The 16573-nt window shown below is 44.4% G+C and overlaps 1 protein-coding gene across 4 annotated transcripts in view; it reads left to right on the top strand.

The window, feature by feature from the left end:
- ARID1B (AT-rich interaction domain 1B) overlaps positions 1-16573 on the top strand; it is a 399594-nt gene that overhangs the window by 307201 nt on the left and 75820 nt on the right. For all 4 annotated transcript variants that reach the window (XM_054570149.1, XM_054570150.1, XM_054570152.1 and 1 more), the window contains exon 7: positions 3221-3310. In XM_054570149.1, the coding sequence (XP_054426124.1) occupies positions 3221-3310 (90 nt within the window). The remainder of the gene's footprint in view (positions 1-3220; positions 3311-16573) is intronic.

The raw sequence follows: 16573 nt of genomic DNA on the forward strand, positions 1-16573 counted from the left end.
TATGCACGGTCATTGGAGAATGGCGGGGGGAGGTTGTTTTATTAAAAAATCATAGTATAACCTGTGCTGAGAATCAAAAGTACAGTGTACTGTATTTTGCCATGTATAATGCGCTCTTGTGTATATTGCGCACCCATGTTTTTTGACCCAAAATTTCAGGAGAAAAATTTATGTTTTAGTTTTTCAAGTCTTTTTTTTAATTTATATAGAAAACAGATCATCATATTCCAGCATATTATTTTGCATATGAATATTGTGCTTTCTAGAGTTAAACTTTTAACGCCTAAACATAAATAAACATTAAGAACATTTATATAGATACAGAATTAGTACCACCCATGTATAATGTGCATCCTTACTTTTCCCTTAAAAATTGAGGCATAAACAGTGCACATTATACATGGCAAAATACTGTAAATGGTCATTGGAGAACAAATACATAGGTATAAGTGGTGAAATGTACTACAACTCACAGAGTAGGTTTTTCCAGTTGTAACTTTTTTCCATTGTGCTTAGTTAACATCAGTATAGACACAGGCGAGGGGGAAACATGGGCTTTCTTTCAAACAGTTTTGGTGTTAAAGCCTACTTACAAGGTTGGTTTGTTCACTGTGCATGGCAATAATCTCTTTTAAAATAACTACCTAATTATGTTTAAAAGGTTTCACTTATGCCAAACATATAAAAATCCATGGATTTGAAGGTGTTTACTTAATTGGGTTGGTGCAAAGGGCTCTGAATTGTCTTCTTTACATGGAAGTTGGACACAAATGAGTCTTCAGTATTGTGTCAAACAGGTTTTCTGATTCATCCTCTACTCTGACCAGCTTATGGCTGGACTTCCAGGGAGTTATATCCTAGTAACTGTGAAACTGTTGATGGAAGGATGGGGGTAAAGGCAAATGTAGAATTTAAAACAGTTTGGGCAAATCTGACTTTTTTGGGCAAACCGTCAAAGGTCCTTGATCGTTTCTTTAAAAGATAGATTTAATAAATGAATTTTCCCATGGCTTTAAAGAGAGATTTGTCTTAGAATTGCACCAGCAACCAGTCGCTCTGCTTGGATGTGGCAGGATTTTATGAATTCATGAGACGTGTTTCTAAACAGCCTTTTTTATGTTTAGTTGAAATGCTGTCTGTCTGAGCAGTGCCTTGGGCGTGCATGTTGTGAGTAGTGGTGTCCTCTCTTAGTGCGGAATTACTGTTGGCTTTTCCTGTCAGGAGTCCCTGCGTCCAGCCTGTCATGCAGAAACAATTGTTACAATGTCAGCACTTACTGTCTCAGTGCAGCTGATTCCCCTGTGACATTTTTAAGTCAGGGCTGGGCTGCGGAGTGCTCTAAACTTCTAAATGGACTGTAGATTGGGGCCTTAGGGTATTGCATAGAAAGCTCATGAACCGGAGCAGACACACAGCAACTTTTGTGTGTCTGTAACCAAGTTGATGACAGGGTTTGATGTTGTGTTTTTTACTTTACGTTTAATTAGTTGGTATGAATGCTGATTCACTGCAAATGTCTGGAGTGGGTGGATGGTGAATCCTGTACTACTGTTCATCTGGGCCTTGTATCCTGCTCGCGTGGCCCAGCCTCAGCAGGACTGACTCCTGGTGACCTCCGTGGCCGGAGGTTCAGGAGGAGGGTGGCAGCTGGACCGAGGGCGCTCAGAAATGCTTTCACAGGCTTTACATTCTTTTCTAAAAGCGAGAAGCCTAAACTTTCAAAAACAATTTGAGAATTTTTTATGATTCTATTATAACAGCTATTCCCAGCTATTGTCTAAGTGAAAAATCATTTCCCCACTTCTCTGGCTGTCGCAGATAAAACCGTTATTAGAATTAGTCACGAGTGACAGCCATGGAGACTCTGGGGACTGTGTTCTTCCTGGTCTGGACTCCACAGCGTGGCCTACCAGCTGCTGGGGTGCCGCCGCCCGAAAGGGCTGGGCAGTGCAGACGCCCAGCTCTGCATCATGACCTTTGCCAGGGTGAATGGGTGGCGACCACAGTAACGTCCTTGTCTACTCACATGTGATCCTTTTTAGCGCTGTCCGGAGCTGTGGAGGAGGAGGTGCTGCGGTGGCAAAGCAGCCCTTAGCCTGATCTAGCCTGGTCATGGTCTCCACACCAGGGAGATAGATAGAGATGTAAAGTTCTCTCTTCCCAATTTATTTTAGCAAAGAGGGCGCACATTAGAAGATAAAATAGCATGGACTTCATGCCATGAGAGCTCATGCCTTGGGGATTATGCTAAAGTTCAAGTGTCTTTTTTATTCTGTATTTTAAGTTGTAGAAATGCATCTAAACCTGAGTCAGATAGTGAGTTGAGATCATCAAGTATCTCTGCTGATTCTTAAATTTCAAAATCCCGTCTCCGGCCTTCAAATGACTAATTGTCTCTCTTTAATTGATAAAATAATAAGTATCTTTTTCTTTAATTCCTATTTTCAGATTAAGGGCCATTAAATAACCAAGATTTATTAAATAGTTGTTATGCTAATGAGGGATTAAAAGAGTAAAAGGCATGATTCCTCTTTCAAGGAGCTTACATTCTAGTTTGAAAAGACCAACTGAGCACACATTAAGTAAATGGAAATCAAATAGATGCTGAATAGATGCTATTCCTTTATTAGCAATAAAGATCAAGAGAGATGCAGGGTATTTCCTTCTTGAGTGATAATATGCACTGCATTTTGTAGTCCTATGTTTCATATTTTTTAATGGAGATCTTCTTGTAAGTTTATTTTAAATCTCTAATTACAAAGGATTTTTAGACATCAGTTACTAACACTACATTGAATAAATATTAACAATGAAAAATTGTGGGTTGCTGTGCCTGCCTGCCCCCTTAGAGACTAGTTTAAACTGAAGAGGATGAGTTCAGTTCATCAGTCTTGGGTTTTGTTAAATGCAATGAAGAAGTGTGTGTCAGGAGATTGCAGCTACTAATTGATTTGTCTGTGAGTTTGGGAACTCATCCAGTATGAAATTGAACTTTTCTGGAGGTCATTTGCTAAATATGTCTATGCATGTCTCCTGTTTGTTTTACACACACACACACAAAAGGGTGAAACACCATGCTTTTTTGAGCGCTGTCTCTGCCTGTGCGGGGGGCCGTTCCTTTTGTGAGGACGAAGATTAAGCACGTGTAGTTGCGCCTTGGCTCTGCCGGGCCGCGGCGCCCGTGCCCAGGGCCCTCACCCCGCCTCCTCCTGTGTTGCAGGCAGCCAGATGCCGCCTCAGCCCCCTGGGAGCCAGCCGGAGTCGAGCGCCCATCCCGCCCTGAGCCAGTCCCCGATGCCACAGGAAAGAGGTGAGGCTTGTATGGGTCAGCTTACCTGTCCGTATCCTTGTAAATAATGGTTAAAGGATATTGTGTTTCCTTGTCAGATGAACGAAATAAACAAGAACCTACGTATAACAACAAACACAAAAAAGAAGGGTGCTTTCTTGCAGATTGGATGAAATTTTACCAAAACACAGTTCAAGATCCAAAGACTATATATATGTCCACATAGCACTATAAGGCATCATTTATACATGACCAGAGTCTGGTAGTTGATCTAGGGCTATAAAAATGACTATTGATGATTCAATTTGGATAGTGGTTCTAATGAAGTAAAATGTTAGAGAGTGTGTGTACCTGTTTTGTTCAATTATTCCATGATATTTAGTATTAAAAATTTAAACACATAGTAAGACTTTGTATTATAAAATTAGAGGGTCTTAGAACTGGAGCCATCTTGAAAGACCCTGGAGTCCAGTTGCCTCAATTTACAAATACAGGTAAGTTTTCCTTGTGACTTCCTCATTCTCAGGCGGGTTAGCGCCAGAGCCAGAAAAAAAGGATTTTCCTAAAGCCCTCAAACGTTCAAGTTGTCTTACGTGTGCAAACCCTTGGGCGGTTAGCTCAGCTCTGCATATTGACCTCCACATATTACTGCCTTTGGCCTTCACTTGTGGATCTCTGGCTTCCTCCTCTTCAGTGGTCGAGCAGCTTTTGGTGGTGGTGGTGGTGGTGGCGGCACAGTGATTTTAACCCAGATGAGAGCAGGCTGGGGTTTACACGCCAGCTGCCCCACCTGGTGCTGGGCCCGGGCACTCCGTACGCACTGCCTGTGAGTCAGGCTTGCCCCGCCCCCGCCAGGGACAATGCCACCTTCCTCCAGTGCCCTTCCTCGCACGCTTGCCCAGAAGGCAGAGGTTGGTAGCTTGGTAGCTAACATTTAGGCTTCTGACCCCTAATGTTTATAATTATTTCTCTGTGAATTATACAGGTAATGATTGCTCCTAATTAGAATTACAAGGTTCAGTAATTTTACATGTTAAAAACTCAGTTGCACATTGTTTGGACAGTAGTGCCAATGAAAAGATGGATTAGCCTTATCTGCACATCGTTTGTGTTAGAATGACTGTTTAGTAGGAATCAAATGAAATTTCCAACACCTTTACATATTTTACTTTTTATTATAATTTAATGTATAGTTAATACTTTCATTTCCTTATCAAGGTACTACAGTATGTCTTAATGATGGAATAATGAATGGTCTCCAAACTTTAGGGTGCACAAGACTTACCTGGAGAGCGTGCTGAAATAGAATGCTAGGCCACACCCCCAGACTTCTGATTCTGTGGGTGTGAAGTGGGGCACTTAACATCTGCATTTCTGACAAGTTCCAGGTGTTGCTGATGCTGCTGATCTGAGGGCCGTACTTGGAGAACCACTGCTTTCTAACGATACGATAATATGTTTTAATAATTGTGCGATGTGTGCATTTGTTGCTCTAAACTTCCTACTGTGACCTCCTATAAGTCATTCTTTATCTCACATCCTCTCTATTATTGCTTGTTTTGTGTTAATTCCTCGTGTGGCACTGGTTGTCTGGAAGACATTGCAGAAGTTCATGGAAAGGGCACTAAGGCCAAGCGAGGGGGGATTCTCTCCAAGCTCCTTCCTTGGCAGTGGGCTGCGCCTACATTGTGTTCGGGATCAGGTGGAGAGGAAAGGACTAAAGACATTATCCTGCACTGAAAGCCTGCTCAGGCCAGACCCAGAGCTAGGAGGAAGATGTTTGTTATGTCATTTAATCCTTACTGTAACCCTATAACAGCATTCCCGCTGGGAGAATTCTCCTTCTATTGCAAGCGTTAAAGGATAAGAGGTACCTTATTTGAAAGTACTACAATTCTAACCTTTACCTCTAAGAACTAAAAAGGAGAAACCCCTCCAAGATCCTCCAGCAAGGTCCTCACCAAGCCCTTCCAAATGATACGTGTTTAAGAAATTTGAAAGTGTAGAAAACCCATAGTCAAGGATGAAACAACAATGAGGAAACATAGTTAAAATAAACTTTTAACTCAAGTGAATATATGAGCAAGGCAAAATCAAGAGTTTTCCTCCAGTGTCACTGTGGAAACTGCTAGGGTGATGTATTTGGTATTTTCTTCCTCTGATAATCTTTATTAAGTAGTATGGTTTTGGTAAGTGATAATGGATACATACAATCTGGGTAGTTGTAATAACCATTTCCTTCCAATAGCAAATGTAAGTTTTACAATTTGCTAAATCTGAATTTATTTTCATGAACGTGTCCCTCACACTGTCTCTGAAAGACTGTGCTGGAAACACTATACACATCACTTGTGTGCTTTTTGCTGGTAGGATAACCCCCTGAACAGGAAAATTGTATATTTCAGAATGAGTGTTGGATGATGCTTTGCCCTGTATGAGGTAAATTTCCTTAACAATTGGGTAGCAAGCTATGCATCTGAAACTAATGTGGAATGGTATTGAATATAGACTGTAATTGGGAAAAAAAGATGCCAAGCAGGATTATAGCATTATTCAATACATATTTTTTAAATGTATTTTTCACAATGAAGAAAAATACTGTGTAGCAAGAAAGTTTTTTTTAAATGGCTTTGTTATTTGTTGAAATCTAGGAAGAAATGTTAGCTCATAATGACATTTGATCAGGTATTTTAATGGCAGATGACAGTTGTTTTAATGCTTTGATACAATAATAACAATGTTTTTCTTGCTTGTTTTTACCATCATGTTATGTTTGCCAACAGAATGCACAGTGCGATGTAGATCTAGGAAAACACTTGTTAGAAAATTCCCCAGTGTGTTGATCTCACGTTTTAAAGCATAATTTAACTTCTCTATGCCTTTAGAACTATATATCCCCCGCTCTCATTTAAGGAAATGATGAAAGACGCAGAGAAGAAAAAATACATATTGGTGAGTTAGCATCTTATTAAGAAAGTGTATTCTCAGAAACCATGGATCTTGATAGACAAGATGAGAACATCTACTGTACTGCTGAGTGCTAAAATAACCAAATTTGAAGTCCCTTTTATATTCACCTGTTTTAATAATAAGATTAAGATTTTACAATTATACACATTTTTTAATGGCAAAGAATCTAGAAACGCGCTTGTCCGGAGGCACCTGCGCGAAGCAAGAGGCGCAGCCTGCCTGTGTTGGGGTGCCGTCCCCCGGGGCCTCCGCATGGCCCTTGGCCCGGCGCTGCTGACGTGCCGCCCCTCCCGGCTGAGAAGCTGAGTGCTGGTTCCGCCGCCGCTTCTCCCCCTTGGCCCTGTGTCCCCGTCGGGAAGAGCATTTATCCACAGCCTAGTGCTCTGTTGAGGAGAATTTTGCAGACCTGGGTCTGTCCCAGGGTCTGAACCAAACGGGCGCTGCCAGGCCGCAGTCCCTTCTCAAGGCGGTGAGCAGGCCAGGCACCCCAGACAGCAGCCTCCTGGCCAGCGGGCCCCCGCCCCCAGTTCCGTGTCCTCCTCATCTGTGTGCCGCGTTTGTCATTTCCTCACACTATACATGGGTGAAAATAGCTCAGTTTCTGCAGTTTTATATCTTCCACCTGTAAAAGCGTATGTGCAAGTAAATATAGATCCAGCTGTCATGGGTGCAGAGAGAGGGGAAGCACTTTACATGGTTATTGGCCTCTTTATTCTTCTGTTGTACTGTCTTCTCTATACTTCCATCCACTCTCCAGCACAAAGCCTGAGTTCGTACTCTCCTGTCTGCATTTTATATGGTGCTGGAGAACGTCTTTCTAACTTAATAAAATCAGCTCAAATTCTTTGGGGGGGAAAAAAGGACAAAACTTCAGTTTAGGGTCCTGTAAGATAGCTACCATTGGTTCTTCTTTTAAAACAACCTTTCTCTACAGACCCCATAGAATGACGTAAAGAATTGCTATTAAAGCCCCTTCGGAAAAACCAAAGTAGTATAAATTATGCTATCTAAGCTTTAGAAGAAGAGTTAAGATAACCCTAACCGACTAAAATAAATTTTACAAGAAAATTGTAGCTAACAAGTTTAGATTAGTTTTATCCTCATTTCTTAGCCTTTAACATATATATCTTTAAAGTTGGAAAGAGCAATAGGAAACAGCTTATGAATATGTTTTCTGTTTTCCAAGAAGGCTGAGAGGGAATATGCAATAGTCACCAGAGTAGATAAATAAGTATAATTATTATTAACATCAAAATGATCGCATTTTTAACCCCTCTAAAATGTTGAGCTTAATGAAACTAGCAAATACCCTTCTAGTTTATTGGATTAGCAATTAGGTGAAAACATTTCAAGAAGGCTTATGTATTTGGACAGATGTAGAGGTCAGAATTAATTTTTTGAAAACCTCTTAATTGAATTCCCTTTTAATTTTCACAGTGGTATCTAGTTAAATATTCATGTTAATGCTGGTGGTTTTCTGAGGGTCTGAACTAGATCTGGGCCCTCAGAACCAGCATAGGTTATTTAACCCTTTTCATCTAGTGCGCCAACAGGGACTTCTGCAGTGGAGTCCCATAGTGTTGGAGTAATTAGAAGGCAGTAATGAGGATTTAATTAGTCCTTGAGATAGGCTGGAAGGAGAGCCACTACGAACTTTCCCTTTTGGACACGACCGAAAACAGTGGGCGCTGCTGCAGGGCCGCGCTCTGGGGGACGTGCTCTGTTGCGGGGGGCGGTTCTCCGGCGCCCTTCTGTGGCCCGGGGTCTGGGCAAGAGGGGTCCTGGGAGAAATCTCACGGAGTTGTTGAGAAGCCCCCGCACCCGACCTTCATCCTTGTCCACCTACAGGGCAGCGCCCCCCCTCCCCCGCCCCGACTGTTGAAGCAAAGTTACAGGGAAGGTGTGCAGCCTTGCACACAGGTGAGAACCGGCCTTTGCTGTGTCAGCAGTGCTAGCGTTAGACAAGCCAGGAAAGGCGTGTGTTTACTCTAGCCTGGGACAAGGAGAACGTAAGCACACTTCTAGTTTTATACCTCAAGTACTTAAACCAGACTGAGTTCTGTATTCTGACAGCTGTATGTCAGAAGAATGACGAAGTTCTCACGCTAGGGATATGGTCTTCACAGTGGTATTTATCCGTAGCTCCATTTTTAAGATATAAATAGTGACATTATTCAGAAAAAGTGTGTGGCAGAGGAGGTGAGGGCAGGCATTTAGATTTTTTTAAAGCTTTTTTTATTACCATTAACATTCAGTATTGTTTTGTGTTAGTTTCAGGTATACAGCATAGTGGTTAAACAGTCATATACCTTAGAAAGTGATGCCCCTGGTGTTTCCCAGTACGTGCCTGGCACCCGTCCATAATTATTGCAATATTATTGACTATATATTCTATGCTGTACTGTGACACTTTTTGTGACTGTCAATTTGTACTTCCCAATCCCTCCACCTTTTTCATCCAGTCCCCAAATCCCCCTCCCCTGTGGCAACCACCAGTCTGTTCTCTGTGTCAATGTGTCTCTTTTAGACGTTTCCTTATGTGCCACCATAAAAAGATAAATCAGAATTTCTGCACTTCAAAAGTAGGAAGTTCCCAACTTACATGTTACGTAGATTGACTGAAGAGAATATGCCTTCATTATTCTTTTTTTTTTTTCCTCTCCTAATCCCACATGTTAACTGCCTTGGTATAGTATTATTCCTACTCTCTAATGCTGTATTTTGTCTTTTTTCAAAGTCTGAATAGAATTCCTCGCCAAATTTCTAGGCATTCTATTTGCTTAGGGCAAATCTTTCTCTTACTTAATGCCAAGAGCAAAGAAAAGCAATCTCTTAAAATAAATCCAGAGTCTTACTATAAATGAGACTGAGCTCCCGGGGGCCAGAACTGAATCATGTTTATGCTCTGTGCCCCCAAGTCTGCAAAAGAGCCGGTGTGTAATAAGTGTTCAACGAAGAGTGAGCCAGGCAGCGGGAGTTAACTCGGCCCTCGCGCATTCGGAAGCTTCCAGTCTTTTTAGAGCACAGAACAACCCAAGAATAAAATACTCCTTGCTCTTAAATTAAGAAGGCTTTCCATTATTAATAAGACTTCTTTCAATTTTACCATTGTAGGGCATTTGGTGTGGTGTAAAGTGTTTCTCTATAGACGTTTCGCTTTTGCACCGGATTCAAGGTACCCCTTCCTCCCGCATTCCTCCCAGACGTAGTCCTGCAACCCTGCAGTTGCCTTGTCAGCCTGAGCCCCACACCTGGAGCCCGACACTGAATGAACTGTCCGAAGGCCACTTCCAGCACCCCCCCATGCCACACCCCCCCCGAAACCATGCTCTTTATAACCCAGGAATAGTTGGAAATAAGTAACATTTTTGTAAAGTTTTTAATGCTACTAGTTGGTTTCATAGTGATTTTTTACACCAGAAATGGGTTTTGAAATTTTAAAAGTTATTTTGTAATATCTTAATCTACCTAACTCCTTAATTGTCAAGAACAGATTTAGTATAGAAATGAAGGGGACTACCAAAATAATTGTTAAGAAGTTGCTGTTAGGATTTAAGGTTTCTTTATGTTTTTATAATCTACAGAAACGATTTTGTTTCCCTTTCAATTGGATTCTTTCAGCTTAAGTATGACAGTAAATCTGCAGGTGCAGGCATCTTTCATAGGGTATATTGGTTGTTAGAAAACTTTCTCTAATCTACCTTTCTAATTGCCCTTGTATATAAAGGTGTTCTTATTTATATTGTAAGCATACGAAATAAAATTATGCTGCCTTTCAGCACAAGGGTATTGTCAAAAGAGAATATATATCACTTTCCTCATGTATTGCTGTGTAAGTATAGCAGCTCAGTGTGTTAAGGAATTAATGAATCCACCCCCACCCCCAGATGCAATTAATTTAGCCTCTGCTCTTAATTGAGGATCCCTTTTTTAATAATCCGTGACAGATGAAAATGAACTCAAATGGGAGGTTATATACAAGAGAGAATATCTAGAAAGCTGTTTCTAATTTCTTCAGCATCAGATCTCCAGGCTGCATTGTGGCCCACGCCAAAGCCAGTCAGGAGTGAAGGAAGTAACAGCGTAGGGCCTGTGTTAGAGTCATCATTAAGTTCCTGTTAAGCCTACTGTCGAGAGATCTGTGCACAAAAAAGCTGGGAAAACAAGTATCACATAGAATAAAAGTCGATTTATAGTCATTGAGGAATCATTAATCTAAATTTTAAATATTTTAAAAGAAGCATAGTCTTGTTAATTTTGTTACATGCAGTATTTTTTGAATTGCCAATTTAAGCTTGTTTTCAATAGCTAACACTCATTTGTAATCGACTGATTATTCTCCCGCGGAAGTGTTTGAGAACATCTGGATCCTGGGTAAATTCAACAATGTGCATTGCATGCACTTATTTATGACAAGATGGTTTTTCCTGTGCCTTACGGGCCTGGCTGTCAGTGAGAGACCACCGCCTGCCGGGCGTCCTGAGCCACAAAGCTAAGGGCACCCTCGATGCCGCCTCTCCCCCACCTGCCCCGCACTAGGCATCGTGGTCTGTGGATGTTCCCCGGGATGCTTTGCAGACACCCCCTTCCTTGGTATCCACCATCGCACCCAAGGCCACCTGAGCTCCTTCAACGACCTCCCAGTGTCCTTCCTGTTTCAGCTCCATTCCCTTCCTGCCGACTCCCTGTGCCTTGTCCCCAGGGTGTGTCTAGAGACCACTTAGGCTGTGCCCTCCCCTTCCCACGCCTTGAGGAGCTCCCCTTTGCCTTCGGAGAAACGCAGCCCGAATTGGTCTGGTTCGGAGGCCCTTCCCCATCCTGCATAGCCCCCCTTTCTGTCTCGCTGTCTCCCACCACGCTGGGCCTCTTTGGGGATCTTTATATAAACTCTTCTCTCCCTCCTTTTTGTCACCCACACCTAAACCCCATTCCTACCCGACATAGGGTCCCCTTGCCGATCCTTGCTAACCCTGAATGTCCTCAGTAGCCTGGCATCTGCTAGGTGTTTGAATCTGGGTTTGCTGAGTGAACAGATAAACGAAGCCATTACTTGTCACAGTGCTGCCCTGTGGCCCGGGCACCCCACCCCTAAACAGCCTGGGTCCAGTCATGACCCATTGCTGGGATTCACAGTTGAGCTCTCCCCTAGAGAGAGCTCGGTGAGGGCAAGGACCATGTGGCCTCATTCAGTTTCATAACCCCAGTGCCTTGTATCATACCTGCTTTTCTCTTTTGAATCCTCAAGGAGTTCTGGAACCAAAAAATCTGGGTTTAGGCACAGGCTTTATCACTAATTAGTTTTTTGACCTTGGGTAATTAATTAAATCCTTGTTTCATGTAAACTGAGGACCGGCGTGTCCCATGGATTTGTCACATGGATCAAGTGCAGTCCTGTGTCCGGGAATTATAAATTGCAAAGCACTGTGGAAATAGTAATAGTGAGCGTAAGCATAAGCATCAGGCACAAACGACTCGGGCGAGACATGGGTTGAAAGCCTTAAAAAAAAGTAGTTTCTTTGCTTCTTCCAGCATGGGGCAGCATCCATACGATTGTCTTTGAACTCCGCCCTGCAGCGGACTTTTGCAGCTAAAACTCAGAAGATTTGTATAAGGAAAGGCTGGATGTTTTGGCCCCATCTACCATCAGGGTAGTAGTCAGTCTGCTCTCCCCCCGCCGACTCTCACCTTCCCAGTGACAGATGAGGTCAGCAGCGGAGAGGGGTTCACCAGCAGATGGGGAGAACTTAGATGCCGTCTCCTGTGCCTCCAACTGTAGGATGCTGTGGTGGCAGGGAGGGAAGGGGCCCTCGTGCCAACTCACCTGACGGCACAGCTGGGAGAACACCGGGGGGCTGGGTCACCGCCTTGTACGGGCCATTAGTTTCTGCCCTTCTCGAAGCAGCTCGTGGTGTGAGAAGTAGGCGGGCAGGTAAACACTGGAGATATTAAAATGTAACAAGAATACTCTTCCAACCCTATTTTCCTCTCCAAATGGGAATCTGACACCTATTTGTGATGAGAAACCACTGTCTGTGTTTGTCGTTGGAGCCTCTCTGCCAAGGTGGCACCGTGTGTGACCGTAATTTCACACGTGTGGGGAAATATCTTTTGTCGAACTGGCTTGAAGAAAGAAGGCAGCTATCCTGTGAATTTTTAACAGATGCCAGCATGAAAATAAATTGTCCATGTGCCAAAGGAAAAGCATGCTTTGCTTCTCGGTGGCTTGAGGCCCCGTGAGTGCCGTGGTGCCCCGACAGTGCAGGCGCTCTGTGCCAGGCGCAGGGCCTGCGGTGCAGAGTCCCGGCCCGCTGTGGTGGGCTCTGTGCTCGCTCGCCGTCCTGCGCTGGCCCGGCTCGCTCGCCCCTCCTTTGCCCTCTTCTCTTTCATGGGTGGATGGACTGTGTGGCCTGGGCTTTGTGCTTCACTGTTTTTCCCACATGAGCTAACGTCTTTAATGCTTATGTTGCAGAATTTGTTGTCTTGCATGAAAAGGAAAAGGAGATGCAGTTGAAGGCTAAGAGCCATGTTAAATTGCCTTCCAGTTTAATTTTCTGAAATTTCCTGGTTTTGTGTCCTTATTTATCTGACTTTCTTTCTAAATCAGTTTTCATCTAACAGTCAACTTAGAGATGTGTTTTCCTTGGTTCTCTGACCCATCGGTGACTGTTCAGGAGCTGGGACAACCTGTCATTGCCCATTTGCGTCCATGGATCTCTGCTCTATTTTCCTGTGTGTGTGTCATCCCCCCCAAGTTAAATACAAATTTATTCTGTTTTTGAGAATTTTTGAAGCACTTCTAAAGATAAACTCTGTCTTGTCCAATAAAGAGTTTCTCCTCATTTCTGCTGTATAAAAATATTCTGCGTTCATTTCATCTCCCATAGGGGAAATGGCATTTGTGTATAATGACTACATAAATCAGTAGCTTTTACTCTTTATTTTTTTGATCTGCTACGGTTTCAACAGTAACACTATCTTTCTTTCCTATAAGAATTTGGTCTTCAACAAGTGAGAGAATTACATAGCATGTTTTTTAACGCAGAAAAAATATCCACTTAGTAGACCACAAATACTTAGTATAATGCTGAAGAAAATAATTGAAAGTTCTTGAAAATTCACTCATTTAATAAGTTTTGGGGGGCCAGTTTTCCAAAATAGCAATGAAGGAATTTTTTTTTTAATTAAAAGAAAAATGTCTCTGGCTCAGTCTAAAACATAGGACTCTCTACTAGACTCTGAAGTAACATTTTCCTTAGCCGTGACTTAGCATGGCTTGCACTGCTCTGCACTGAGAACTGACTGTGCGGGAATTTCCTGTTGGTGCTATAAACACCTGTGGGAAAGGGACGCTCCAGAAGACAGTGCTGACCATGCAGACTGAGTGGGGTCCAGGTCCCCCCACCAGCCCCGCCTTTACTTACCGGGCACATAGGAAAATGACATTCAAAAAAGTATCCGATTGTAATGAAATATCTTAAGTTAATACTATTTGCCTTTGAAATAAATTTTAGGGCAAGTTGTTAGCATCTCACCAGGTGGTGGGAACAAGCCTGGCCAAGATGGGGCTTCCCTCACAAGCCCCCGCGCTCCGTGACAAGCCCCCAGCTGACGAGCAGAACTCCCGTCCTCCCGGCCACGGTCTGCGGTGTTTGTCTTTACAGTGAGAAAGAGAATAGTCTCCTTGTTTCAGACTCTGGTCTCCCTTTAAGCGCCACAAAAAAACTCTAATGGACTGATTCATCCATTGCATAAATGTTTATCAAGCTAGTCACTGTCATAGGTGCTTGAGATCCAGTGGGAAATGCAAGTCAAGATCCTTCCCCTTTATACTGAGATATAACAGTCATGCACTAGACCAGAATTCTGATCCCTCCCCGCCCCCGCTTCCCCTCTTGTCCTTTTGCTCCCTCTCTCTTTTTTAATAGGCAAACTCCAGGGAATCTGCCAGATCCGGAAGGACGTACATAGAGTTTGATACCACTCAGCTGATCAGCACTGTAGTTGTTGGGTGTGTGGCCTGAAACTGACAGGCTTAGCTTTTCTGAGCCAAATAACACAGCGGGCCAATTATTTCTGGAACTAGCTCTCTGGAAAAGGGCACTGGTTTCTGGATAGTCAGTGGAGTCGGGGGAGCTATCCAGCAGCTATGGCCGGCTGGGGTGGAGGAGGTGCGGGGCAGGTGGGCCGCAGGGCCGCACGCTGCCTGCGGAAGGGCATCGGGCCGTTTGCCAGGAAGCTCACGGATGTCACATCGTCACCTCGGTGCATTAACTACAGGCCAGGGACTCACGGCCCTTCCTGCCTTTCCCATGCCGACTGCTCTGTAGTGGAACCTGGCGAGGGAGACGAGCCTGGAAACTTGGAGTCTTTCGGACAGGAAATAAATGGGTGATGTGAAAAATAACATGAATACTAATAGCAGTCACTTACTGAGCCTTCAGTCTGTTGGGAGACTCCGAGCTCTCTGTTGCAGGTGACATCTTCTCATTTAATCTTAGGAGGTGGGCTCGGTTGTCACCCCCATTTTTTCAGGAAAGGCAAGCAGGCTTGACTGTTAACCAACTTACCTCAAGTCAGCTACTGTAAGTGGCAAAGCCAGAATTTGAATTTGCGGTGGCAGTGGGGATGGACAGAGTGGATGCTTTGGGCAGATGTTTAGGTGATAGAAATCACCATTTTCTGTGGCCTGTGAAGCTGTCAGCCGTCTGCCGTTGTTTCCGTGAATAGCTGCCTTCCTTTCCCCGGAAATGATTCCTAAGTGTCCTCCGAACTAAGGAGCCAGACCATCACATGTATTAAACTGTGTGTGCACAGCAAAAGGAAATGGGCTCTGAATGAAGATGTTTTCTCATTCATTAAAATCACGTGTTTGTTTCCAGTTCTGTGCCAGACACTTTGCTCGGTCCTGAGGAGACAGATGCGATGAGCACATGGCTCTAAGGCCTGGGTGCTCAGTCTGGGGGAGAGGCGGTCACACCAGCAAATGGGAGCGGTGCGCCAGCCGCTCTGCCTCAGCCAACGTGCATGGTGCTTTTTGAGCCTGTGAGTGTCTGCTCTGTGGACGGCCAGGGTAGGGAGCAGGAGGCTGAGCCAGAAAGGATGGGAAGACATCAGTTACAGGGCGGTGAACACTGCGTGTTCACCAGAGGACATGATCTAACGTTTTTTCAGACTGTGCCGCCTTTCAGTGGGAGTTTGTATTGAAAAAGGAGTGTAAAATATCAGCGTGGTATCTTGTGGAAGGAGAAAATCCTTGCAGGTGGGCGTGGATGTAGACGCCCGTCAGTTGGTGAGAAGACAGGAGTTGCAAGGCGCGGTGTGGGCTTTCCCTGTGGGTTGCCGACGTTCAGCGGCTGGGACGTGGAAGCCTTCCAGAAAGTGGTCAGATGTTAAACTGACCGCTGAAAAGAGCTGACCGAGTAAAATGGTGCCCCGGGGACTTCTGGGATTTAGCTGAATGCAGGAACTTTAGCTTCCAAGAGTATGCATGGGGACGTCCGCTTTGCTGGTCGGACATAGTTTTATCTCAGCTGGATCTCAGAAGCCACCTAGTTAGAGGTGTCTGGCCCGTCCCTACACATCGCTGAGGTCTCAGCTAAGAAGGGCTTCTCCAAGGAAACCTTCCTCGCCCCGAGTCCGCGCCGGGTCCTCCGCTCTCTCACAGCAGTGGATGTCCGCCCCAGGCGGGCAGGCACTGCTGGCCCACGGTTCTGTCCCAGCAGTTCGCTCCTTGCCCGGCGCCTTAGTTTATCGCGTTGCCCTGTTGCCAGGTTTCAGTTTCTACTCAACTAACTCTAGTCCATCAAGGACCAGGATCTCACCTTTCCCCTTTTTAATGCCCTCCGGCTCTTCCCACAGCCCCCAGAGAGCCAGAGTTAAATTGAGGCACATGGCCAGTACTTGTGTCACATCTCTGCGGATGGAGTCGCCACTGTGACAGCTTAGATCGGAATTCCTGCAGTGAAGGGAGGGCCGTGGCATCGCTAAAAAGGCAACAGTAATGCCTTTGTGTGGTGCTTTCACGGTGTTTTCCAGCTCAGGAAAGCACTTTTGCATATGTTTTTCTTAGCCGCCCCTCAGCCTGATGTTGTAAGGCCGGACTGGAAGTGTGTTCACTGTTTCGTACAAGAGAGCACAGCTTCTGACTCCAGCAGGTGCATGCATGTGTTTCCTGCGGCCTGTTCTCTGAGAAGGTAGCTGCTTGCTGCGCGCGTGCGCACGCACACTCTCTCTCTCTCTCTCTCTCCCCCTCCCCTCCTCCTCCCCCCCGCTTTCCTAAAGGGGAAGCTCTGCTTTTTTCATGTTAGAAATGTG

This window comes from Pteronotus mesoamericanus, unplaced genomic scaffold (genome assembly GCF_021234165.1).
Source record: "Pteronotus mesoamericanus isolate MK-2021 breed Mesoamerican mustached bat unplaced genomic scaffold, CSHL_Meso_final contig_20, whole genome shotgun sequence".
In the NCBI taxonomy this organism is placed as follows: domain Eukaryota; kingdom Metazoa; phylum Chordata; class Mammalia; order Chiroptera; family Mormoopidae; genus Pteronotus; species Pteronotus mesoamericanus.